The 27,265-nt window shown below is 47.7% G+C and overlaps 1 protein-coding gene across 1 annotated transcript in view; it reads left to right on the top strand.

Annotated features, from left to right (window-relative positions):
* SLC25A26 (solute carrier family 25 member 26) overlaps positions 1 to 27,265 on the top strand; it is an 875,117-nt gene that overhangs the window by 699,425 nt on the left and 148,427 nt on the right. The window contains exon 7 of the mRNA XM_078662304.1: positions 3,539 to 3,608. Within this exon, the coding sequence (XP_078518430.1) occupies positions 3,539 to 3,608 (70 nt within the window). The remainder of the gene's footprint in view (positions 1 to 3,538; positions 3,609 to 27,265) is intronic.

Genomic DNA, 27,265 nt, shown 5'->3' with positions numbered 1-27,265 from the left:
TGCCGCTGTGCTTTTTCCTTGAAGCACATGTCTTTTCAATGCCATCTGAAATTCCTGCAGAGATTGGATGGGCCACATATTGGGTGATGTGGAGTTTCAGTGTAGAAGGACCGAGATGTAAAAGTCCCAGAACCCTGGAGGCAAACATGGTGGCTTTGGTGTTGTTTGAAGGTTGTGATTGGTGGATCTAAGGTTCTGATCTGGTGTGTAGTATGGTAGAGTGTCAGAGAGGGTGTTGGGAGCCGTGCCATTTGCTGATTTGAAAGTTGTGATTGGTGAATCTAAAGTTCCGAGTTGGTGTGTAGCATGGTAGGGTGTCAGAGAGTAGGTTGAATGCCATGTCATTTGCTGATTTGTATGTCCATCTAAGTGGTTTGAATACGGTCCTGTTCTTGAAAGTGAGACAGTTGGCCTGGTGACAGGATTCAGTCTGAGCATAATAGGACGGAATGTATGAAGCTATGCGGTTATACTGAATAAGCAGCTACCTATGTTATGCCATCTATTAATGTAATAACTGCACTTTCACAATTGCTTTATTAACCTTCCTGCTTTCTCAAATTTGCTTGGAAATGCACGATTTTTCTTCTTTTTTTTCAAAATTTTCTTGGGGGGATTATCCGCCCAAACCCCCCTTTTCGCTCGCTTCGGTGCTGGATGCAAATCACTTTGCGCCTCACCACTTTCAAATGTCACCCACCGCCCCTGTTCCCTTTCCCAGAATGTGCTGAGGTGGTTAGTGCCTTTATAGGAGGGACTATGCAACCTCCAGGGGCCTCTGCAGGAACCTTTATGCATTCCCTTCCAGCAGGTCTTTGAGACGTAGGAAGACAGTGAGGAAGAAAAAGTTGGAGATGGGGCTACCCTTCTTTCACTGTTAGCAGCAGTTATTCTCTCTCCCATCTATCACTCACGATTTCTTGTAGACTTATGTTTAAACTCAGCTGAGGCTAAGCATAATGTCAGTTTCATTATAGATGATTGCAAACAATCCTTCTGGCTCACACTTTTGAATGTTGGCGATCATTATCTCGCAAACTACGGACATTATATTTGTGAACATTCACAGTCATAGCAAAATCATCCCCAAGGTGCCCCGTTTGCCACAACCGCTGTACCTATATTAGATGGTTAGGCCGGTAGGCATCATCAAATAGCAGCTCTGCCAAGTATCACGCATCAGGCGTGATACTAACGCATTTTTGTACAGTGATCCGCATCACCGCACGAGAATGTAAAGTCACGCATTTGAATTGCCTCCTTGACATCACCGCCGGTGCAAAGTAAGTCGATACCCTAGTGCACTCCCGATGAGCACACAGCGCGTAATGCATGATGCTGCTCTGGCAGAGTCTGTTATTGTAGTAGTGCGAAAGTCTACTCAGGTCAGGGGCATCGCGCCGAACTGGTGGCTCATTGCTGCCCTGGCTGCAGCAATGAGCATTCATAATTAGCCCAGCTGCTGCAGCCGGCCGGGGTTACCACGGCAATCATGTGACCTGGTGAGGTCACGTGATTACAACAAACACTGTATCCGTAAGTCTCGGAGAGCGCGGCAGGGCGAGTGCAGCAGTTTTTCTTTCATTTGCCACTGCCCGAGACTCTGCATTCATTATTTTGTCAATGGTCCCCCCTCAATAATGCACACACTGGACGGATCACTCATAACAAGAGACAGGAGCAGATTATTATTATAAAGATCCGGGCAGCTGAGGTGATGAGCACGCCACCGCTCGCACCACCACGGGCCTGCCTCCGCCTCTCTGAAGCTCACCAGACCCCTCTATTTTGGCTGTTGCTGACCCGCCGTTGTGAGCCTGCTGCCGCCCTGAATCACTACAGAGAATAATGTTCGCCAGTGCACTTTCGGCCTGCTCCTCTGTGCAGAATGGTACTGTGGTATATTCATGACCCCGCCGTATTAGGGGTCAGTGACTCGGGCCGGGCTGCTGCCTGCAGCTGTGAGATCATGTACCAGCCTGCCTCAAATCCAAGTAAGTAAGTGCAACATTAAACATTAGTTATAACATGTGAACTCGTAAAACGATCAGTGCTCTTAATAAAATGTAACGTTTGTCAGAGCAGAAGAAATTAAGAGGAACACCTGCTCAAAATTTCATGATGTGTGCTTTCCAGTGATGAGACCCAATCTGGAAAAGAGTCCTCATCGCCTTCTTTCCTCCCCCCCCCCCTCTCATAGCAGTCATTTCGTTATTCTGTATTGAGGTGAGCAAGTGTCAGGCACATTGCGCCGGTTTCGGAACATATAATCTGACCCTATTACAATAACTCCCTTTAGTAAAATTTAGAGAGACCTTCTTTTGTTTGCAGTGGTGCAGCGCGCACTGTCAATGAGTGGTGCATATCTGAGTCCTCGTTTTGTTTAACAGTATGGTCAGCTCAGAAGGGCACTAGGTGCTTAAGTTTCTGGTTATTTCCAACAGTTTAAACATCTTGTTAGAGAGTCTTGTTGCACAAATGAGTGCAAGTGCTGTGATTTAAATGTTTTTCTAGTCTTCCTTGCTTGCTTTTCCTTGCGATAAGATGTCACTCATAGTCATTGAAATGTCACTCATAATTTCACTGGAATTATGAAAACGTCACACATAGCAATCTGAAACCTTGGCAGCTATGAAATAGTATAATGCTGCCACTGGTCGGGAGCTGTGGAAAATGGAACTGTAGTGTGGAGAGACAAGTTGAGGGTCTCCCTAATTTCAATGAGTGCCAACATTGTCGCTTGAGGACTCTTTAGATTATAGCGTCCCAGAAACTGAAGAAAACGGAAAAATTGTGACATAGATGGTCAATAAGCTGCAATCCTTACAGCCTGTAAGAAAGGAATAATACAGCAGCTGTAGCCAGATATATGGTCAGGAGACATCTACTGATCAGTTAAATTGAAGCATGTCAAGGACCTCCAGTAGGCACAGGCTCTGGTAATGCAGTAAACTTTCAAGTTTATCATTGGGTGGAGTTTTGTTGTGAGTCGCGTTACAAATAAGGAGCATTTTAATGTTTAATTGTGGTGTACTTTAAAGGTAATGCAATGTTAGATGACTTTCTTTTCTTTTCAGGTGGAGGGTTGTGTGATATCTATGACAAACTATCACAATAAAGAGTAAAAGAGTGTCAAAAACATCACTGGTTTTACAAAGAGCTCGAGACAGGCTGCAGTTTACCCTCTGGCACATAACACGTCATTGACAGCGTCCCGTCAGTGTTTAGTTTCATATTTGTCATCTCCGAGGAAAAATGAGCTTCTAGCATATTTCAAAAGCTGCATCGCTGCAGGGCTGTGCAATAGATCACGGGCCCCGCACGTGATTTTGTTGTGTGCGCTCTTCAGCTCCAGACTGCCATCTGCTCGCATCCTGGCACAGTGACGTTTCTTTGGGAACACCCCTCATTGCATCATTTGAAAAATACCACGAAAATAACTTCTCCCATAAGTTCCCATCCTCGGAGTTAACCCAGAGGGCTTTCAGATGGTTTCCAACGTTTATTAAGTTTTATTTTCGTTCCTCTCTCTCTGCAGGATCTCTGGTCGTGGAAGCAGGGTCATGTGGTGGATTCTTGGCAGTCTGCAGTCTGTGGAGCTTTCGCAGGTGCGGTGAAGTATACGTTGTACTGTGAAATGCCAAAGGCGGGAGGGAAGTGAAGCGGTGCTTGCGCGCGCAAGAACAGGATTTTCTGAGGTGTTTTTTTTTTTTCTTCGCGCGGAAACAAGAAGCTGAGCTGCTTTAGTGATAGGTGGGTCGGAGGCGAGAGGAGGGCAAAGTGCACAAAGGTGTCCCTTTGAAGGACAGCCAATTTGTTTTTGACAAATTTCTCTTGTTTGAAGTGGTGGGCCTGTCAGTCAGGCTTTGGAGTTGTTTTTCGAGATGATCTGTGAATTCCTCGGCGGTAACAATCCGCCTGGGTGCGGGGCGGCGCAGCTGTCTGCCCCAAGCAGTTCTCCTGGGGTTTTAAATGATTTCATCGGGAGGTCCGTGACTCACGGGTCATGTGGCAGGCTTGACAGCAGTACAGATTAACTGGTGTCAGGAGAGCAGGGGATACTGCAGCAAACGGCTGTAGCGCTCTCAGTTACACAACCGGAGACCCAGACATCTGGCCAAAGCACGGTCAGAGAAGGGTGAGAGCATCTAATATTGTATTAGCAACGTATCAGAAGATGCACATAGAACCTCGCTGTGGCCCAGATGTCCTAAGCACTGGTCTCATAATACTGGTCATAATTTGGCACCTGTATTTCTGCTATTAGTTGGTATTTTGCAAGCCCAACTATGTGCTAAGAGGTTGGTCAGTAAAATAACTAATTATAGTGGGTTGTACATCGACCTACCTCATGAATGTTAATGTGGCATGTTGCAAATTACAACCCACTATGATTCACTGCCATCACACTGATGGTGGCCTGCTGGGGTCAGCGATGCTATGTCTGTGACTGCTTTTAAATAAAGCAATCACTTAAAAAAAAATTGTCATTTTCCTAAGGAAACGGAATGATTAAAAAAGACAACGTTTTTTAAGAGTAGACAGTGGTTCACAGCACCACTGTTTACTCTTTTTAAAAAAATGTTTATTTCGGCATTCTCAAAGGAGAACGGGTCCCTCAAAGACATCTTTCCCGTCTGCACATGGTTTCCGCTACCTATATCCACGCACTCGCCTCCACGGACTACATCCTCCTCAGGAACCTGAACTTCCACTTCGAGAACAACAACGACGCCAACTCCGCCACCCTGATCGACAACCTTGCCAATCTCGGCCTCAGACAACTCGTCACCGCACCCACCCACGCCGCCGGCCACACGCTGGACCCCATCTTCTCCACAGGCACCCACGTCGCCTTCGACTACACCACCGAATTCCACTGGACCGACCACCGCTGCATCCATTTCACCTTCAAGAAACCAACCACGCATCACCTCACCCAACAGCTGCCTCGCCGCTTCTGGAGCAAAGTCACAGAAGACCGGCTGACCACCACCCTCGCCCAGAGCCCATCCACCAACCCAGATGCCACAGCCCGCAACCTCAGACAGTGGATCGACAACTGCGCCAACACCCTTGCCCGCTCAAGAAACCCTCCAACAACCACGCCAGCAAGAGAGCCACCTGGTTCACCGCCGAGCTCCAGGCCTCCAAACGCGCATTCCAGAAACTGAAGAAAATATGGCTCTACGAACGCACACCGGACACCACGCAGCCCACAAGGACGCCACCCGCAGACACCACCACCTCATCAGATTAGCCAAGAGATCCTCCTTCAAAGACCGCCTGGATAACAACGCACACTACAGCAAAGAGCTCTTCAGCATCGTAAAGGAACTCTCAAACCCCAACGCCAACAACATCCTGCCCTCACAAGAACTGTGGGACTCACTAGCCATCTAATTCCACCGCAAGATCGCTGACATCCACGACAGCTTCAACACCACAACTGCCCCGACTACGCCAGACTCCACCTCCCCTGTGAACTCCACCAGCCCCATCCGCTTGACCTCCTGGTCCAACGACGACGAGACACGCAAGGTCATGAACTGCATCCACTCAGGATCTCCGTCAGACTCGTGCCCACACCACGTATTCAACAAAGCAGACGCAGCCATCGCACCCCAACTATTGAAGGTCATCAACATCTCCTTCGAAACAGCGACATTCCCGGAAAGCTGGAAGCACGCCGAAATCAATGCCCTCCTCAAGAAGCCCAAGGCAGACCCAAACGACCTCAAGAACTTTCGGCCCATCTCCCTGCTCCCGGCAAAGGTCATCGAGAAAATCGTCAACAGACAATTGGCCCGCCACCTGGAAGACAACAGCATCTTGGACCCGTCCCAGTCCGGATTCAGATAAAACCACAGCACCGAGTCAGCCCTCATCGCAGCCACAGACGACATCAGGCGCCAACTAGACAACGGCGAAACATCAGCCCTCATCCTCCTGGACCTGTCGGCCGCCTTCGACACGGTCTGCCATCGCACTCTAAAGACACGCCTCCCAGAAGCCGGAATCCAAGAGAAGGCCCTTAACTGGACCACGTCCTTCCTCTCCGTCAGAACCCAGAGCGTCTGCCTCCCACCCTTCCGATCCGAAGCCACCGACATCATCTGCGGCGTCCCCCAGGGCTCATCCCTCAGCCCAACGCTGTTCAACATCTACATGGTGTGATCTCCCTGTTACCCCTCGGTGAGTTCCTTGTTGTATGTTTATTAATGTTGGACTCTTTATGGGCCACCTTTAGATCCATTAGGGTGGACCTTTTCCCCTACAGTAGTGCCCCCTCGCACAAGTGGCCCGCATCACGACCTCAACATCATCTCCTACGCCGACGACACCCAGCTTATCCTCTCCATCACCAAGGACCCACACACCGCCAAAACTAACCTCCACGAGGGAATGAAGGCCGTCGCCGACTGGATGAGGAACAGCCGTCTGAAGCTGAACTCGGACAAGACGGAGGTACTCATCCTCGGACCCACCCCCTCAGCCTGGGACGACTCCTGGTGGCTGACCACACTAGGAACAGCACCAACACCCACCGACCATGCACGCAACCTAGGATTCATCCTCAACTCCTCCCTCTCCATGTCTAAGCAGGTCAACGCCGTGTCCTCCTCCTGCTACAACACCCTCCGCATTCTCCGCAGGATCTACAAGTGGATCCCGACCGAAACAAGAAGAACAGTGACACAGGCCCTCGTCAGCAGCAGACTGGACTACGGCAACGCACTCAACGCAGGAATCCCAGCCAAACACCTACGACGACTACAACGCATCCAAAACTCTTCCGCCCGACAGATCGTCAGCGTCCCCCGCCGCAGCCACATCACCCCACACCTGAGAGACCTACACTGGCTCCCTGTCGACAAGAGGATCACCTTCAAGCTCCTCACCAACACCGGACTAGTCTACCTGAACAGCAGACTCAGCTTCTACACCCCCACTCGCCAGCTCCGCTCCGCCAGCCTCGCCCTCGCCGCTGTCCCCCGCATCCAACGAACGACCTTCGGTGGCAGATCCTTCTCCTACCTCGCCGCCAAGACCTGGAACACCCTCCCTACCCACATACGGCGGACCCAAGACCTACTCACCTTCAGAAGACTTCTCAAGACCTGGCTCTTCGAGCAGTAGCAGCACCCCCCTCCCCTCAGCGCCTTGAGACCCTCACGGGTAAGTAGCGCGCTCTACAAGTACTCTGATTGATATAAATTGTTGATAAAATATTAATATTCTGCATGCAGATTTCAATTGCAAAACATTGATAAATTCCATTCCGAATCGTTATTCAGGAGGGATGCCCTAAACCAGGGCCGGACTGGGAACCAAAACCGGCCCTGGCAAAGTGCTCGGCCGGCCCCCCTCCTCCCCCTGGGGGAGAGGGGGGATGCCACCAAGCTCTTTACCAGGGCCGTTTTTCCGCCGAATTTGTTACAGGGCCGATTTTGCAGCTTTGCTGCAAAAACGGCCCTGTCACAAAAACGGCCCCCACCCTTGCGGCCGACCGGGGAAATGCCCGGTGGCCGCAACGGCCAGTCCGGGCCTGCCCTAAACACGCCCCTTCCAAGTATCAATTCAGTATGCGGTCGCAGACCCAAATTGTTATTCAGTAATATGTTACTGAATCACAAATGGGTCTGGCACATAGATAAAGGCCATTTTGAGCTAGCAACAAATGCTCTGACTTTGCAAATCAGACTCTTTGCGACCACAAAAAGGGGTAGTACATCTGGCAATCAGAGTGTGTCAGATTTTTCTGCTGTAATACCGCAGTTCGGTAAATATGTTCATGCAGCCAGTATCATGATATTACCATGACTAATAGCATTAAATGATGGATAACTTGTGAAGGTTGTGATTTTACTGCTTTGAAACTTGCAAAGGTAGCACCAGTTTTTGCTGATGCTAACAATCATGAGTTAACTATGCTGTGATGTGATATGTCTACATTTTTGGATACACTGATACAACCATGTTACATGCACTGAATTCTGCTTTTACTGCTCATCTAATAATATTTGTTTCTCTGCTTGGCGTATTCTAAATGAGGAATGAATCAATCATTAAACATATTCGAGAAATATATTTTCCTGTTTTCGCGTACACTTACTACACAACAGAGAAGCCTCAGTAGTTTTTAAATATTGTACAGTGTACATTAACGCATAAATGAAAATGCATTCTGTGCAGGCTGCTGCTTGTTTTACTTCTCAATGAAGAAAAGCTCGAGAGGCAGAAAGAGTGTCTTTGAATGCTCCTGCCTGCTCTCATTAATTAGCAATGCTGCAGTCATGAATTAGCAATGACTTCAGCATCTTGGTGTCATGGCATATCTGTGCGATTACAGTTTGCACTGTGATTTGAGACCGTGTTGGTCACAGATGTGATCAGCTCAATGATGCTTGATTGGGTGCAGTGCCGGTCTCTGTCCTGCAGCGTGCTGGCAAGTAACTACGACAAATGAAAACAGAATAGCTACGACTAGAAATACATTGGAAAGCGTTGTAGAGTTTTCTTACACCCTGATGCTTCTAGTGCAGGGGTCTCCACCCTTTTCTGTACTGAGAGCTACTTATGTTCAATGAACTGCATTGAGAGATACTAATATTAGTGTTGTAAAATCTCAATTTTTTAATATGTATATTAATTCAACCAAGCAAAAGCTTTCTAATTTATTAAGCTGGGCTGCACACTGGTGAGCTACTCAGATGTAGCTGAAGGGTACGGTAGCTCATGAGCTACTGGTTGGAGACCCCTGTTCTAGTGGATAGGGGATCAGTTGTAGAGTTCAAACTTAACACACTCCCATCCTGAAGTCTCAGTACATGCTAGGAGAGCAGGAAGCTGCTGCTGCAGAACTCAGTGAATCCAGGTGAAGCCATGGTATAGAAGGAAGGCCGCCATAGGTTTGTAGAGCTTTATAGGTGGAACAAAGCCCAAGTCTCAAGCAGGAAATAATTACACAGATTCAGGTGAGCTGTCTTGCTGTACCCTGACTATTAGTGATGTGCCATTTCTTTGCATTTAATCTATTGAGCATGATGTTGAGAAATAAATAATCTCTAGTGCCCAAACAGTTCCAAAATGTAAGTATAGAGCCTCTTGTTTTGCCCGGTGTACAAAGGAAACAGGTGGGAGATGCTATCAACTTTCAGCATTCAGATTTCCCTGGAGCCTACGGGTTGTGATTTCCATGTCTGTTGAGGCATCTCCAATGATGAACGCTGTGCCCTTGTAAGAAAAAAACACTTCATCCTGGTTTACCTGTGAATTAATTGGGCTTCTGAGATCCTGGTGGTTAAAGTATTCAGTGGATAAACAAACAACGCAAACCATTAGACTCCGCAACCTTTCCACAGCTGGTTTTAAGAAGTTTCTTAGAAATGTTCAGTTGTATACACATTTAAAACACTTTCATGGCCTTTAATAAATTTGATTTGTTCAATTAGGACATTGCAATAATAAGAGCTTTTCGTGCAAGCATTTACAAATTGGGATAAATTAAAGTTAAATTAAAAATATATATTAATATAAAAGAAGTTATAAATGTTACTGCATAGGTAAATAATATATATATATATATATATATATATATATATATATATATATATATATGTGTATATATGTCAAAACAAGCAAAGGAAAACAACACAGTCAGTAAGGATAGGATCAGAACGGATACTTCTTTCCGCCAAAACAGTTGTCTTAAGGTTCCTCAGTCTGTTCACTACAATTCATATTTATCATCTTCAGTCAATTATCAAAATCGACTTTTTCTACAAATAGTCTGCTGAGCTTATGTCAAAGACAATAGTGTCTCTTCACAGGATGCTCTCAAAAAGCCAGCAACCACTTTGGTCACACAGCTGAAGTGGTCAGTGAGAAGAGCTATCATTGCAGATTTCTTAGCTGTCAGTCAACACTTCCTCAAAATACTCATCACCATCTTCATTCTCAGTACCTGGTAACTAGGAAAGAGTAAGAAAAATGTTGTGCATTTTATTTTTGATCTGTAAAATGGCAATGCTTAAGACATTTAGCCCAGTGGATTTGGCTCGGCGCGCGGGGATGTAGGCATGGGGGGGGCGCGGGGGCAATATAAAAATGTTTTTTGAAAAAAAAATAAACTCTTAACTTGCCACTGGGTCCAGAGTCTCTGCTCCAGCTCTCCTCCGTCAGACTCCAGGAACAGGAAGCATAGCTAGACTCCCCTGACCAATCACAACATTGTATTGCCGGGGAAGGGGGGCCTGGGCATGTTGTCCATGCAGGCTGTAATGAAGCCCGTGTGGAGAACAGGGAAAGTGCGACAGACTGTTTGGCCAGTCCCAGAGGGCCGGCCAAACAGTCATGTGCACTTAGGACAGGACAAACCACTCCTCCCCTGCTCCAAGAGCAGGGCAGCCCTTCCTCCTGCCCGCAATGCAGCACAGAAACATTGAATAATAATAACTCGCAGTTATTATCATTGTATGTTTCCTTTGCTGCGTCGGAATGGAAGTCCACTGAGGAAGACTGACAGAACGTGTCAAAGCAAATATGTCTCTCTTTTTTGATTTGTCTGAGAACTCATTTATCGTTGCTGAAAGACCTACTTTTTAGTAAAATATCAGCCCAAAATTCTTAAGCTTTTTAATTTTTACATAGAACTTTCTGCCTTAAAGCTCTTACAACACTGGGGCAACGAGAATTCAGTCTCAGGCATCAGTGTATTCTCTGGGCATTCAATTATCTGACACAGGCCCATTTTGTCAGTTATTGACATCATTGCTGACATCGATTTAATCTTTTTGGACATTTTTATGTGCTCTTCCCATCCTATGCCCAACTGATAACTAGTATTTGTTACTGACTCTTTGAGGGCTTGACTCAATCTAATTCTGTTATATACACTATGTTGTGTTTTCCTAGTACAGTTGAAAAACCTCCTGCAGGAACAACATTTTTCAAAATATGCATTTTAGAATGTTCAGATGGCTTATAAAGGGTTCCATACCCAACTTTACTTTAGCTCTTAATATTGTATCCACTTAAGTAGTTATTCAGCTGCCCTACCTCTTCATAAAGCTTGTAGTCCTATTCATTGCTTACAATGCTTTGTTGGCTAAACAGTGCTTAATTTGTGCTGGTGCTTTCTGGTGCTCAGCACCGGCACTTAATTGCCAGACTCCGGTGCTTATGACTGTCTGCCATATGGTAGTGGTGTCTGCCAATGTAGGTATGAGCACAACAACTTCTGTTTATTATTTCAAGTTCCATTTCCATATATTAGTATTTGGCTCCAAAGCCATTCTTACAGCTTCGGGGGCCTGTAATAGTATGAATTGTCACACTTTTAAGAGTGTGATGAATAGTAGTGTATTGGTGCTGTCATTGGCAGTGCTATCAGGGACAACGGATGGTGCAAGCTCTAATGTCCTCCTGTCAAGGGCCCCAGCACTACATTCTTTTACAAATTAAGCACTGTGGCTATATATGTTATATGTGGGCACCAGGTAATCCCTTTGCTTGCCAGGATGCCAAGATAAGGGAAGACCATTTCCAGATATTCTGTATCCAACTTGATTGTGGCTGATTGTGTGCTGTTGCTTATTTGTTACAAGAACAACGCTTTTGACTTCTCTGTTTTACCAACTAGCTGATTTTGATAACAGTTGGTGCTCACCGAGGTTCCCAATTACAGCCAGAAAAAAAATCACCACTCTCCATCCTTTTAATCTTTGATCAAAGTTCTTCTTGCTATTCTAGGTAAAAAAAACTTAAAACATCCAGATATGGAACATACAAAGGCTTTTTGTTCAAGGTGGCTTATTTGTGTATGATACAGAAGTACACAAAGAACTGATCATTTGTCAAGAGTCACTTCAAGAAGCCACCTTGCACTTAATTCAAGCAACCATTTTCCTCTGCCCAGGCTTGTAGCTTATCCAGCATTACTGGGGAGAAGAGCTTGCCATCAGTGTCAATGAGACTTATCAGCCTATCGGTCCAATTTTATAAACAGAAACTATGACACACATAGACTATTAAACTGGAATGTCTAGCGCCCTGCAAAGAGGTGGACGTTTTTGATCATAATCAGTATCCACCAATCCTGAAGTGCCTTTACAATCAGGAACAATACTTGGGCATTTAAAAACATGTCCAACGCTGAAGTAACACTTTAGCGGTGGCCATGTTTTCAAAAGCAGTTTTTACTTTATATTTTGAGAAGAATGACTCACAATAACCTTTGATATTGTTACTATTTGCTAAATATTTTTGTGTTCGTGGTTCATCTCCAAATAGTTGCCAGTACCCAATCTCAGACCATACCTTGATAGATTGTTGCATGTTATCATCTTTATAAACCTCTTCAAAAAGAAGGTGCATTTCTTTTCAGGAATTTTTACCTCTGAATACTGCTGGAATGTCCTTATCCATAGAGGTACACAAAAACAATATTTTTGGGAACTCTTTTAAATGGCAACAGCCTGTATAATTGCTGCACTGAGCTTCGAGGAAGTCCCTTTTTTAGGTTTCGCCTGGCGTCGGAGCTCCTAGCTCCGCCCAGGAGAAATCTTATGTCCCTACAGTGTAGGGCTTAGTCCCGCCCTCTGTTCCATTGGCTAGCTCCATAAATGGAGGCTAGCCATTGGAACAGAGATCTGTCCGTCATGGCCGGACCAGATTCGTGGGCGTTCCCGCGATTTTTTCGCTCTCCGCCTCTGCGATGTCGTCATCGCGGCTGTGGGCGGAGTTTTTTTTTTCATCTGTTTGTTTTCGCCATTCTGCGCCGACCACCAGCACTGAAAGCAGCGGATCATCTGTAGCCACGGAAAGGGACCGCGGAGCAGCCTCCCCTGCCTTCCGGGGTAGAGCATGGGCAGTGGATCTACCTTCGGGACTCCAAAGAGAGGAGCGTTCATCGGCCCCAGTGTGAAGAGCCCAGGCGCCGACAACAGGCACTGCACACCGGATCGGCTACACGTCACACAGGGGCAGCAGGCGAAGCCCCATTCTGCTTCCGTAATACAACAGGACCGGAGAGCTACGGACAGTGACAGCACTGAAGGCGGGGAGCAGAGGATCATTTCAGAGCCTGAGAGGAGCGGGCAGTCTTCGGCCGGATCATCTTACACACAGTGGCGGCTGGTGACATTTGAAAGTGTCGAGGCGTAAAATCCCTCAGAGGTTTCCTTCCAGGCGCTGAACCCAGAGGCATTACAACAATGCACTCCAAGAAGGAAATAGTTTCCTTAACCTCGCTTTCAGAGCGGACTTCCTTCTCGTGCAGGTATGGCATTCTTAGCACGTGGACACGACATCCCTCGTTCTGCCTGCATGCACGCACTGTTACCGAAGAGTACAGGGATGCACCGTAGCATGATCCTGTGGCATTCCATTGTGTGGAGTCAGACTGGTAGAAGATTAAAAATAATAGAAGGGTTGCAGAGGTGCAGGGAACATTGGAGGTGTAACTAACTGAAGGACATTACAAAAAGCAAGCGTGTTGTGTATGTCAAAGATATTTCCCATAAAATGCAAAGCCTTTACAGGGGAAAATCGAATGCAGAAAACATAAAAAGGTGAAAATGCGTTTCCTTGATGTCAGAGATTGTAAACGGCGTGACTGTTTAATTTCAATGACGAAAACTCACTGTTTAAGTGCGTGTTGTCTGGAAGAATCAAGAATGTGCCCGGGGACTGTCAGGTCAGGTCTTGCACCCTGTGACCTGTCCTTCCTGCTCCGCGCGCAAGAGATGAATTACCGCTGGCATCTAATTTGCCTGGTTTCTGTAATGTTTAAAAAGAAATGGGGTTGGGATGGGGTGGGGTAGAGAGGTGCAGTACTGGAGCGGTGTCTGTGTAAAAAAGTCTGCCCACAACCTAGGTGGCCCGGCCGGGCCTGCTTCCAATTTGCCTCATTGCTGATGCATGTGAGAGACAATGTATTATGCTGGCTAATCACGATAATGCCGACCCGATCAATCCTGGCGCTGTTTACACTCGCACCCTTTGTGTTTCTAATATGCATGCATGGCCTGAGCATGGGAGCCCGGGGGCTAGGGGTGTTAGGCGCAGTCACAAAATGGTGCAAGTAACATGAACTGTTTAGGGGCAGGGCTTCTTGTTTTTCGAAGCATTGTGGGCGAGGTAGTTCTCAAAGAGGAAGCTGCTGTGTTGCAGTCTTAATTCTATAGGATGGCACAGGAAAATTCCCGCCTCATAAGGAACCAGTGACAAAGAAGAAACTAAGAGCTTTCTGTGTAGCACACCGCCAAATGTCACTGCGGTCAGATTCCTACCCACTTCTGAGCCCTCAGATCTCTCTCTATGTAATTAGCACCGCTTTGAAGATGCCGAGAGAGTGAGACAGCGACCCGGGCCTGCGTCTGTCCCGAGGATTCAGGATTGTCTCCTGTACCGCGGGAGGGAGCTTTAAGCAGTACTACTGGCTTTAAGTGCGCATACTATACAGCCCCGCCACAAATGGAGATGGGTATCGGCTGCACCGTATACAACAGGGGGGGGAGATGAACAACCTGTTTGTTGGGACCGTCACTCTCCACATAAGAATACGCCCTGCCTTTCCCCTCTGGCCCTTCCTCAGACAGTGAGTCAAGTAAAGCGGTTCCTCGGAAAGTGGGATGCGTACCTTTTTATTATTTTAAAATACCAACCCAGTCCACCCACCCCGTATGATGCCACCACCACCCACACGCACACCGCCGGTCCGTCCGCAGTCCGCACACACACGCGCATTTGAAATGTCACATTTCTAAATGTAGATTGTAGAACTATTCAGATGATCATCTCACACACTCTGTGTTAAAAAAAAACTTACGCAGTTTCATCAGAACTGGTCTGGACAGACTCTTGTTCGTCACTCACTCGACAGAAGAAGTCAGACAATGATGACAAGCATAGGTACGAGTCGCGAGGTCTACGCCTACGCTCACTCTCCTCGTGACTCTGGTGGTGTTGTGGCCACGGTGACGTCCCCACAGCGGCCAACGCTGGGCCAATCACCACTACATGGTTGCCAATGGCCACTGGTGATTGGGCATACAGTGCGGCAGGCTGAGCACAGCCACCCACCCACGCGCGGCGGCACCACCATCTAGTGTGCGGTAACTCAGCCAATCCTGGCGCAGCGTTAACATCGCCACTGCGCCAGGATTGGCTAAAGAGCAGGGCTAATACTGCCCATAATGAGACCCGGCTCCCCCGGGTCTCTGCCTGTGTGACGGCTAGGGGAGGAGGAGGAGGAGGGAAGGGGCTACTGCGAGTGTGCGCATGCGTGGGCAAATCATAAAAATGACTTGTCCTAAATGCGCACGCTGCTGCCCTCCCTGCCACGCTGCTGCTGCCAGCCTGCCTCAGGCCCACTCCCCACACCTTCCGTGATCGCGATGACGTCACACACTATTGTTGTTGTGAGTCCGACCCAAATCATTGACTGTCGGGTATTTTGTCATCCTGATTGAGATTCATAATTGTACTTTTGGTGCGCGCACGAATGCGGTCGTCTGGCTAATGGGGCAACGCCCCAACGCCCACAATGGACGAACCGCCACTGCTTACACATCCTGCCCTGCAGCGTGAGAACCTGCGAGCCCAGCACAGGCAGCTGAAGCCGCAGCTCGGGAGGCATCACCGGTGAGTACCGGTGGAGGCTGCGAGGCCTCTATCACCGGGGCATGGGCGGCGAAGGGTGGGGTTTCAATGGAGAACTGTCAACAGGACATGTCCTGAGCCTTGGCTGCACCATGTGAGACGTGCTGCACATAGGCCTCTGCTGTGTGCCACGAGGGGAGGGGGTCCAGTGATATAACGCAAAATGGCGCTCACATGCAAATATTTTTGAGCCTCCTGCCTCTAAAATGCCACATGCCTGACAGATGCACAGAACTGTGAAGAACGCCGCCTGCGGTATGGCCCTAGGCGTGCTCCGAGTTATGGGTATTGGGCTTTGCATTGAAGCGCCATGTAGTGCTTGCCTTGACCCTTGTGTCTCTGCAGTCAGTGGGCCGGCACTCCTTCGCCACAGCAACATGCAGAGCATGTCATCAGCTCTATCTGGAGCATTCCCCGAGCAAGGGCTACTGGAAGAACAAATGGGGGTGGGGTCGCACACTACTCACCCACCGGCGGTGTCGCCCCTAAGGACTCTGGTCAATTTAGTAAAGTGTTTGCGATGCATCATCTTTCGATCTTCTGCTATCTTCGCTGTCTTCGCCATCCCTGGACACGTGTTTCGGGGTATTACCCCTCATCAGCAGGGATAGGCCGTGTACTGGGGTTGCCGATGGCTGCCAATATCTGCCAGGTATAGTACCACTCAGGCACGTAGGAGCGGGATCCCAGGCTCGTTAGCCCACTGCTCACTGGAGCTTTAAAGTTACAAATGGGGGTGGGGTCTCACACACCGGCGGTGTCGCCCCTAAGGACTCTGGTCAATGTAGTAAAGTGTTCGCGATGCATCATCTTTCGATCTTCTGCTATCTTCGCTGTCTTCGCCATCCCTGGACACGTGTTTCGGAGTATTACCCCTCATCAGCAGGGATAGGCCGTGTACTGGGGTTGCCGATGGCTGCCAATATCTGCCAGGTATAGTACCACTCAGGCGCGTAGGTGCGGGATCCCAGGCTCGTCAGCCCACTGCTCACGGGAGCTTTAAAGTTAGTGAGTAGTGTGCGACCCCACCCCCACTGGCTACTGGAAGAAGTCTGTGTTGAGGGCCCTATAGACCATGTCCTTACCTGACCTGTGGAGAAGAGGCCATCCAGTACCTCTGCACGGTGTTCCCTTGGTAAGTGACCCTTGCAGCGTATGGCTAAGTCATATACTAGGCGGAAGTGTTTAGGAAGCATCCAGTAATAAGTATTTACACAAATGAAAGGAAATAATTTCCCGCATGAATAACCAGAAGGATCATAATTCATTAGATGACACTTTATGCTAGTGAAACCTGGTAAAGGTGGACTGTAAGATATGAAACTGGAGCTGTCACATAACAAGCGATCAGTGGCAGGGCTATTAAAGTCAAGGTATATACTTGAATGTCTTCAAGGCGGGTTTGCTGGAGTGCTGCTTTACACATAGATAGCGGGAAGAGACTCAGGTTGTCCCTGCAGGGATTATAATCTTACTGTAAAAGGAATACTAAAAATGGTCCTCCGTAAGGATTTGTTAGGAGTGCCCTAGTGTCATGCTCTTTATTGAAGAGGGCACCTGGACCCCAGGGCTAAACCAGTTCTCCCATTGTCCTGAACCATGGACCTCAAGCCTGAGTGGTACTTCTAGGATAGGAGAGGCAATATCAGCCAACAGTCCACATCAGTACCACAAAAGGCGTATCTCTAACCCTGGCCCTGGGGCATCTGCTGGAATGGCAGCCTAGGATCAGCAGCATGCCATCTGCGACCACGATCTCAGCACCACGGAGAGAGGATCTTGAGCCATTGATTTTATGGTCTTGCAGAAACTCAAGAACTTTCCTAGATATCGCCTGGACTTTCCGGAGAGAGTTGCAGCCTAGTCTCCTGCCTTAGCTTCCAGCCTTTCCAGGATAGTGTGTAATCAAGACTCCAGCACCATGAAAGGCAGGCTTTCGCCCATGGGGTCTCTAAGGTTCTGCAGGAATGGATGACAGGTTCTGGCCATGTATCCAGCTATGAACATGGGGTTCTACAGCGAGTGTTGTTTAGTGCCCCAGGACCTTGCACCGTTGGCACTAATGGTTCTGTTGGGAAGTTCGGGATCTCCCACTCTCTACCTAAGTTACCATGTCAAGAGCCAAGGCCCTTGGTGCTCTGGAGAAAGATGTGCAATCTAAGCTATGGCACAACGAAAGGCTAGTTGTGATCGGCATGGGCCTGAGATTTGCAGGGAAGGGCAGGAAATGTGCAGGGAAGGGCTGGTAGCGAGCTTTAGATTTCCGGGTTTTCAAGGGCAGGAAAGGGCCCTGGAAGCATGAAAGACAGATTTTCAGTTGTGAATGCTGAGGTTTTCTTGGAATGGTGGGATCCCGGCATTGGTAACATGAAAGGCCCTGATTCTCTGCTGAAAAGGGCAGGATCGTGTTATCATGAAAGGCTGTCTTCACCCGTGAGCCCCGCGGGTATGCAGAAACGGCCCTGGCCTGGCACAGTAAAAAGCACGTTTTGAACCATGAAGGTGTGGTCCACCCTCAAGAATAGGTGGCATCCAGGGTAACAGCACCTTGAATGGTGCTGTTGCATCTGTGACCGAAATCTTGCCTCACCATTGCATGCATGTTCTCTGGCACCCCATAGCTCGGAATAAATGATAGGATGCCGACCAGAGTACTGTTTTAACGGCAGCACTCTTTTACGTGGCACAGGGGCTGGGATCAAGCAAATCGTAAGGTTCAGGACCCTGAAGCCACTCGAAGAGAGGAGAGGACAGGAGCACGGCAGAGAGACGGTGAGCATGCTCATCTTTTTTTTGCCCCCTTCCTGTTTTTTCTGTTCCCTTCTTCCGGACTCCCTGTTTCCTCTCGGGGATTTAGAGCAGCCACAGAGTTATGAGTGCAGAGTTGTGAGTGCAGAGTTGTGAGTGCAGAGTTGTGAGTGCAGAGTTGTGAGTGCAGAGTGCTAGGGAGTGCAGAGTGCTAGGGAGTGCAGAGTGCTAGGGAGTGCAGAGTGCTAGGGAGTGCAGAGTGCTAGGGAGTGCAGAGTGCTAGGGAGTGCGAGGGAGTGCGAGGGAGTGCAGAGTGCGAGGGAGTGCGGAGTGCGAGGGAGTGCAGAGTGCAAGGGAGTGCGGGGGAGTGCAGAGTGCAAGGGAGTGCGAGAGAGTGCAGAGTGCAAGGGAGTGCGAGGGAGTGCAGAGTGCAAGGGAGTGCAGAGTGCGAGGGAGTGCAGAGCGCAAGGGAGTGCAGAGTAACTAGGGAGGGCTAGGGAGTGCAGAGTGCAAGGGAGTGCAGAGTGACTGCAGAGATTAAGCTAATGGCAATGTAAATGACAATGCCATTTATTTATCTGTTTTCAAAACCAACACATGAATACAAATTTTGTCATTTACAATGCCAATAGCTCTAACTTTTCCAAAGGCGAAACCATTGCATTGTAAATGCTTGTTATCTTTATCATCCTCATGTATGTTTTGCTTGCTTTTCTGATGTTTTGATGTTCACTAGAGATCCTATTCAAAACTGAAGACTATCTTTCGCACCTGCACTTACAAAGACAGACCAATAATCAGTCGCATCTATATTTACGCCTATCCATCTTTTCTTCACTAGTTCAGTTACATGGCCTTTTAAAAGTACCATATTAACAAAGCCAAATCCTTCCATCACAGCTATTATGGGTCCCCCTTTCATTCCTTTGTTCTTTCCTCCAAGATCCAATTTCACCTAAAGCAAATTCTCACTGTCATATTAAATGCACTGTGTAGGGCTGCCTCATCACCTTTTCCATTATTAATATTGCTTTTCAGCTCATCAATAGAGGCTTACTCTCATTATTTAGTTTGCATTTGGTGGCAATGCTATCACCTCTGTCAAGTACTGCAAGGACCTCCAAGCTATAATTGGTGGATATAACTTTAGCCTCATGTTGCAGATAGATCATGGCCAAATCTAACGTATCTTGTACGCAACATCTTTCCAAAGGTTTCCACCTGGTGTTTTTGATTTTGAATTGAAGGTATCCCAGAGCTTCATTTGCTTCACACAATGCCCCAGTTTCTCAACCCAGGCTCCAAGATTAGCATCGAGGTCAATGCTATTTACAGGAGTGGTGGACGTGCTCTTTGATGAAGGTAAATGAGAAATGTTTGTGGTTTTCTATATAAATATTTTGAGCTCCTCTGGTTTCCCTGGGTCAGTGTGCACATGTATAGGTCTTGACATTGTCCCCTCATAGCTGTTGGGCTCCCAAACAGCTACTACCCTCAGCCGCCCGTTGCCTTATGCCAACTGCTGTTTGTCTGCTGCCTTCCACGCTCTTTCCCACCCTCACGCTCCCCTGCTGCCACCTTGCTTTCCCACCCTCACTACTCTTGCCCACTGCCACCCAGCACCCCTCCCACCTGTCTCGACCTACTGAAAGAAGGCCATAGCCCGGCAGCACAGCGGCCATGCATAGCTGGCTCACCGAAGGCAAGCCCATCTGTGCCAGTCCGCGCCTTGACCATGACCAGTACCAGGACCCCTCATTTCCAGCCCACCCGTAAGTAGGACACCACCGTCCTCTGTGCCCTGAATACTGGTCGCCCCGCCGACCGCTGCTACCATATAGCACCACTTTACGGTAGGACTGTTCTCCTGCACCAGATGGACCTTCTACTGCACCAGCTGGACCTTCTCCTGCACCAGCACGACCACCGTCATGTCGCCAAACACCACACTGACCACTCCTCACACCACAGCAAAAGCAACCCACCGACTCCACTGCCTAATCCTCAATATACACTCTATTTGCAAGCACTCCACAGAGTCATGGGGCCTCATCGCCACGCTCGCACCAGACATAGTCTTTCTCACCAGACCTTGCTCAACCCTAAATCCGCCTCTGACATTGCCGCAGTGATTCCCTAAGGATATAAATTGACTCATCAGGACTGAAACAACAAACCGAAAGGAGGAATAGCCATCATCCACAGAGAGACCATATAGTGCACCACCACCCCCGACAATACCACCACCCCCATGGAACAAGTCAACTTCAAGCTCCATATGGACGACAAGAGAACCATCAGAGGCACCCCCGCATACCAACACCCTGGCCCGTGCTCCAGCTTTTGCAGCACTATCACAGACTTCTTTGCATCCCTTTTCCATGGACTCCAAGGACTACATCTTCTTTGGCAACCTCAACTTCCACCTCAATGCCCCAATGACAACACCGCCCCCTCCTCAACAGCATGAGAAATCTAGTACTGACTCAAATTGCCTGCGAGCCCACGCATACCTCCGGACACACTCTGGACCCCATTTTCACCTACGGCAGCCACGTCAAATACAGCACATCCCAGAACTCACATGGACTGACCTCTCCATCATCCTCTTCATCATCTCAAACACCTGTACTGCCACTCCCAAGATGTCCAACCCCCCCCCCCCCCCCACTGCACCTTCAGCAAAATTTCAGAGACCAGTTGGATGGACACCCTTAACACCTCCAACCTAGTAGATCCCACCTACCTGGAACAGGGAATTAAGAACTTCCCCACCTGGAACACCAACTGCACCTACAGCATCGTCCCCTTCAAGAGCAACAATAACGGAAGACCCAACAGATAGGCCAGCTGGTACTCAGAACAGTGAAACATGACAGCAAACAGCTGGAGAGGAGATAACCAGCCAGCCGGGACACCCCGATAGGGCAGCCTTCAAGACCTCTCTCAATCTCTACCACTGCCTGCTGAGGGCAACAAGACAGCCCTAGCTACACACATTGAAAGTAGCGCCAACAACAGTGAGCAATTTTGCAACACCGTCAAAGAGTTCTCCAACCAGGGTGCCAGTAAAAACAACATCACACTCTCACAAGAGCTGTGCAGCAACCTCCCATGACAAAATCACAACCATATGCAGAAACTTCGAACCCCCGCCTGCACCCACAGATTTCCTTGACAGACATATCGTCACAGCAACAGACATGAACCACAGACTGACCACCTGGAACCAGCTCTTCAACCAGGACACTATCTCCAAAATGAAATCCAACCACTTTGGACAGACCCATGCCCTCACCAAATCTTGAACCTCAGAAACCAAAGAATAGGCCAGGAACTCACCACCCTGCTCAACACCTCAATCACCACTGCAACATTTCCTGATGCCTGGACTCATGCTGAAATGAGACCACTGCTAATAAAATACTCCATTGACCCCAGGGAACTCAAAAACTACTGGTCAATCTCCTTGCACTCATTCCCAGCCAAGATACTGGAAATGACTATCAACAGGCAACTCCCGACACACCTCCTTCGGAACCAGCTTCTCGACTCCTCCCAATCCAGCTTCCGCAACAATAACAGCACAATAACATCCAAACCCTCCTTGACCAAGGAGAAACAGCAGCTCTGATCCAGCTCGACCTCTCGGCAGCCTTTGACACCATATCCCACAAGACGCTGATTGAAAGGCTTCACCACATCGGCATCTAAGGGGACGCACTCAGTTGATCACTTACTCCCTCACTGATAGGACACAGAGGGTCAGCCTACCACGTTCACCTCTGAACCCAAGTATCTAGTCTTAGTTGTCCCCCAGGACTCATCCCACAGCCCTATGCTGTTCAATGTATACATGACACCGCTGGCAAACATCGTATGCAGATGACACCCAACTCACTCTCTCCCTCACTGAAGACCCTACCGCCACCAGAACCAGTTTCCACATATGCATTACAAGCATCACCAACTGCCTGAAGCTGAATGCACACAAGACGAAAGTACAGATCTTCACCACAACAGCAACTCCTGGAACGACTCCTGGTGGCACTCAGACCTGGGACAAGCACCCGTATCTGCCAACCACACCAGAAACCTTGGAATCATCATTGATAACACACTTACCATGAAATCACAGATCTGCTCCTTCTCCTCCACCTGCTTCCTCACTCTGTGCATGCTACGTGAGATCTTCAAGTGGCTACCCCTGCACACGAGATGCACAGTGACACAGGCCCTCATCACCAGCCGACTGCACTATGGCAATGCTCTCTGCGTAAGAATCGCCACACACCCCATCTCAGACTACTCCACGCATCACCCCATATAGAAGAGATGCCCATTCAAGCTGCTGACCCACGCATGCAAGGCTCTACACAACCAAGGACCGTCTACATTAACCACCACCTGAACTTCCAACAAGCATCAAGGAGAATACACTCGGCCTCCTCATCACTTTCCCACACTACCTGTATCCAAAGAAGCAGGAGTGGAGGACGCTCCTTCTACCTACATTGCTGCAAAGACCTGGAACAGCCTCCCCATCCTGCTCCGGACCATCACCTCACTTCATCAGTTCCGAAGAGGCCTCAAGACCTGGCTGTTTGAATAAGCCTTACGGGACCTGCAAGCGCCTGGATATGCTATTGGGTGATTGGCAGCACTATATAAATTCTGATTAATTGATCGATTGGTTGTGCCACCTTTAGTTCAACATCTGATTAGCTTCACGCCCTGTTTCATGGCTCATAGCTGATCTACAAAAGTCAACTCTAATTAAACACTGTAATTCTCAGAATACTTCTAGTACCCTGGCTCATTTTTTTTTCTCTCCCATGGGTCATTTAACAAAATCGTTTGCAAATCTATGACCTAATGTTTACTAACATTTTTACATCTCGATCCCCAGCTTGCTTTGCTAAATTGCCTATGTGGCATTAGAATATTATTGTTTCTTTCCAGAGATTGTAAGTTGAATCACACGTCCTGTTTCTTCTGGTCCCATGATGGTCCTTTCTGCTGTAGGGCTTCTAACCACTGACAGTGGTCATCTACAACATATATATTCCAGTTCTTTTTTTTTTTTTTTTTTTTTTTTTTAAAAACCTTTATTCGTACAGAAAGGATATACAAGGCTGGGCCTACAACCGATCTGGCCGGCCACAACATGTTAAAGCAGTCAAAAATTCCAAAATAGTAGTCACAAAATCAGAGTAAAATTGTACATTCAATATAGTCGCTAAAATAGAGGGGGAAGTATGAGGATCTATACGGCCAGCAATCAGGAGTAATATAGGTTAATTTTATAATATAACGATAGGGCGTATGGCAGGCTCAGCGAGAACAAAACAATATCCGGATACCCCGCACAAATCATTAACAGCCAAAGGATAAAGGGCAGCAATATAGAAATGGCAGTACTATACACATCGGTAGAAGGACAAACGTAGGAAGCACAAATCAATATGCAATCAATAATAACTTGGCTTACCCACCACCCAATAGCACTTGGATATAGAACAGGGGGGCCGGAATAGTAATATCATTAAAACTAGCCCGCCATACTAACCTGGGGAGAAAAAGGGGAGGGGAGGAAGAGGGAAAAGGAAAGAAAAGAAGGAAAAAAACACTGATTAAAAGAAGAGGAATGCCGCGTCGGAACAAGCTCCCCATAGCAAGGAACACACATAGGAACAGGGGAATTGCAACGATGAGGGCATGGGAGTCGCATCGGAAGCAGCAGAACTTTAAGAAGAGGAACAGCGACGTCACATATCCCACCCAATCATACCACGGGAGGCAAAGGATAGACGCGGCACCCCCACAAAGAGATACAAAAGGGCCATAGAACTGAAGAAAATGAAACAACAAAAAAAGACCCATCCCACCCAGCACCCCTGCAGAAGGCTACGGCCTATCCTCCAAACAGCGCGCCTGTTGCCCTAAACCAGAACCCGAAATATAGTGGAGATAAGAGAGAAAAGAAACAGAAGACAAAAAAAGATACGGAAACAAGATAGTAAATAGGAGGGAGGAGCATGAGATCAAAAATAAATACGGTCGGCTACAGCCCTCCACCCAACCATACACTACAGTACATGTGTACCAGAACGATATAGACTCAAACACGATAAAACTTTCAGAGAGGTTTCTCATAGCACTATGAATATGGGCAACTCCGCCATGAATTCGTATACCAATAATCTTTCGGGGGCCATGCATCTCACCCCAATCCCTTCTTCACTGCATTTACCACCCACCAAATAACAGCCTGAAGCGTGCAATACGATGCGAGGCAAGCACACAAATGAAAAAGAATACGATACAGATGCTGGTCAGAAAGGTCAATGAAAAAGCAAGTGAATAAAAATTCAAGTAAGCAATCCAAATATATCAGCAACAGGGGCAATAAAAAACAGGAGTGCAGTCTCGTCGTTCGAAAAGGCGGAAGTATACTGGCAAAATAGAAACAAGACCTCATCAAGGTAAAAACAAGCAGCAGTCCGCCATCTTTCCCAGGCACCCGGGGATGATCGGGCCCCCGCACAGTGTCTAAGTCTCCAGTTTCCGAACATCGAACAGGAGGTTCTGAAGCTGCCGATGTACAAATCCGTTGGTGAATAGCAGCACCATATTTCGGAGCCATCGAGGGGGGTGAGGCAATGGTATCACCGAGGCAAGAGGGGACCTTGAAGGAGCGTCCACCCAAGATGGCGGTGGATCGGGACAAGTCCCCAGGAGCACCGGGGGCCAAGGTCGCGTGTAAAGATCTCAAGGCAGCAAGAACGTCGCCGATCGTAGGCTCACGTCCACATGGCCACCCTTCCGCGCAATCTAGCAACCGGAGATCGCCATCAGGAGGAAATCCACAGCTCCAAACTGCGGCAGCCATTTTGTAAATTCAACCCCTTCTTCACTCTCCGCCACCCCCGGAGCAGTCCACAGATGTAGGCCTTTACAGATGTCTGGAGGGCCCCGGCAATGACCACCGCGGTGCAGAAAAGAGAGCCCCACCAAGCGGAAGGTCGCCTATGATCGAGCCGGCGCTCCTCAGAAGTATAGCTCGAGCGCGAGGGTCCAGGGTCGATGAACGGAGCGGCGGCGGGGAAACCCCTTTACACGGTTAGTCCATGGAGCACCACGCCCCGCACCAGCCTCACGGCCGTCAAGGCAGGCCCGGTTCAGGATCACCGGGGATTTCTCACAGTGGCTCTCTCTCGTGGTGCAGTCTCTCGGCCGGGGCCAACAGTCGCCACAACGCCAGGCCGGATCCAATAGGCGAAGCCCCGATCTCCGCTTCACAAAGGCCCCGGTTTCCGCGAGAGGGCACAACTCCGGATCCTCCGCAAGTCGGAGCCTCCAGGTCAGACGGTGAGTGGGAGCGAAGTGTTGCGTTTCTCTTTCTTCGAAAATGTATCGTCTCTGGGCAGGATATGTAGCAGGATATGTGAGTCAGGCCAGAGGGCTGACGGAGCCGAGCTACAAGGCGACCATTTCGCTCACGAGCTTGGCTCCTCCCCATCTATATTCCAGTTCTTGATGCACTAAAATCTGAGTGCACACCAACAAAGCCTCTAGAGTCAGCTATAGAAATTCTGCAAGAAATCACCTTGGTGGGATCAGAGATAAAAGGAATGAAAAAGGTAATTATCCACAGATATAACATTGGCCACATGCAAAGCATAATGATATTTATGATATTTCCGAGACAAAAGTTAAAACCTCAATGGATAGAATATGGAAATGGACAGTTGTGGCCCAAGGTGCCTCTTTATATAATTAGCGTTTATTAACATTTGTTACCTATTAGAGACCGTATATTGATGATGACAAATTGTTAAAAGACCTACTGTAAAAATATTCACAATAACCAAATCAATATGTTTAAAGGGTTATTTTGGAATGGAAAACAGTTCAATCTTAGTAAACGAGCCATAATCCTTATGTTTTAGGGAAAGGTCCTACAATAGCAAAACCTCAACCAGCACATGATATATCTGATGAAAAACTATCAGTTGGTGAATGCTGGTGACATGAACATGCAACTTAAAACATACGCATTAAGGAGCGTTTCAAAGATTTTGTAAGTTGCAAATGTATTTACCTCTTGTACGGATAACCGCATCATCGGTCAATTTATTCAGCAGTTATGGTTACAGATAAGAGTAAGTTTGGTGAAAAAGAAAAGAGGACACCCAATAAAGAGAAATATGTTTCTGGATCACTTGTTTAGGCAATAGGACCACAGCACTAATCTCAATAAGAAAATATAAACTATAACATTTAGTCTCTGGTACTTTTTCAAAATAAATTCCCAACTTGGATCAAAATCTTCTCTATCCAAAACAATGGGCAAATAACGTGGTCTTGATCTTGAAAGGCTAACACGTTCTTATGTGAGAATGTAATTGCTTTCTTTGATGATTAATAAAAATCATTACAAACAGAGATAAAACACAGTATATAAACAGAGAACAAATTTAAAATGAAAATTTCTTAGCAGCATTAATAGCGGACAACAATAAATAAGATGCATTTGTGCAAATTTGCTAGAAGGCAATTTCCAAACCCTATCATAACATTTTTAGAAAACGCTTTGTCTTCGGTCTTACAATTAATAAATCCTGTAACAGTTATAATATAGAATTTGGGCATGGCTTATTAAAGTAATTAAAACAAGTTTTTCATTTTCATCACCATTTTGCATGAACAACGTATTACCGAACTAACAATTAGAGTTGGTTTTGGCTAATAGTTTTTTCGGCTATAAAGATGAACTTTACAAATTGGGAGATCAGGCGAAGCGTTGATCCGGTAAGACAAGTAATAATGGCATGTCCACATGTCCTCA

The sequence above is a fragment of the Lissotriton helveticus genome, chromosome 9, assembly GCF_964261635.1.
Source record: "Lissotriton helveticus chromosome 9, aLisHel1.1, whole genome shotgun sequence".
NCBI classification, from domain to species: domain Eukaryota; kingdom Metazoa; phylum Chordata; class Amphibia; order Caudata; family Salamandridae; genus Lissotriton; species Lissotriton helveticus.
This window is presented reverse-complemented; position numbering and strand designations above follow the sequence as displayed.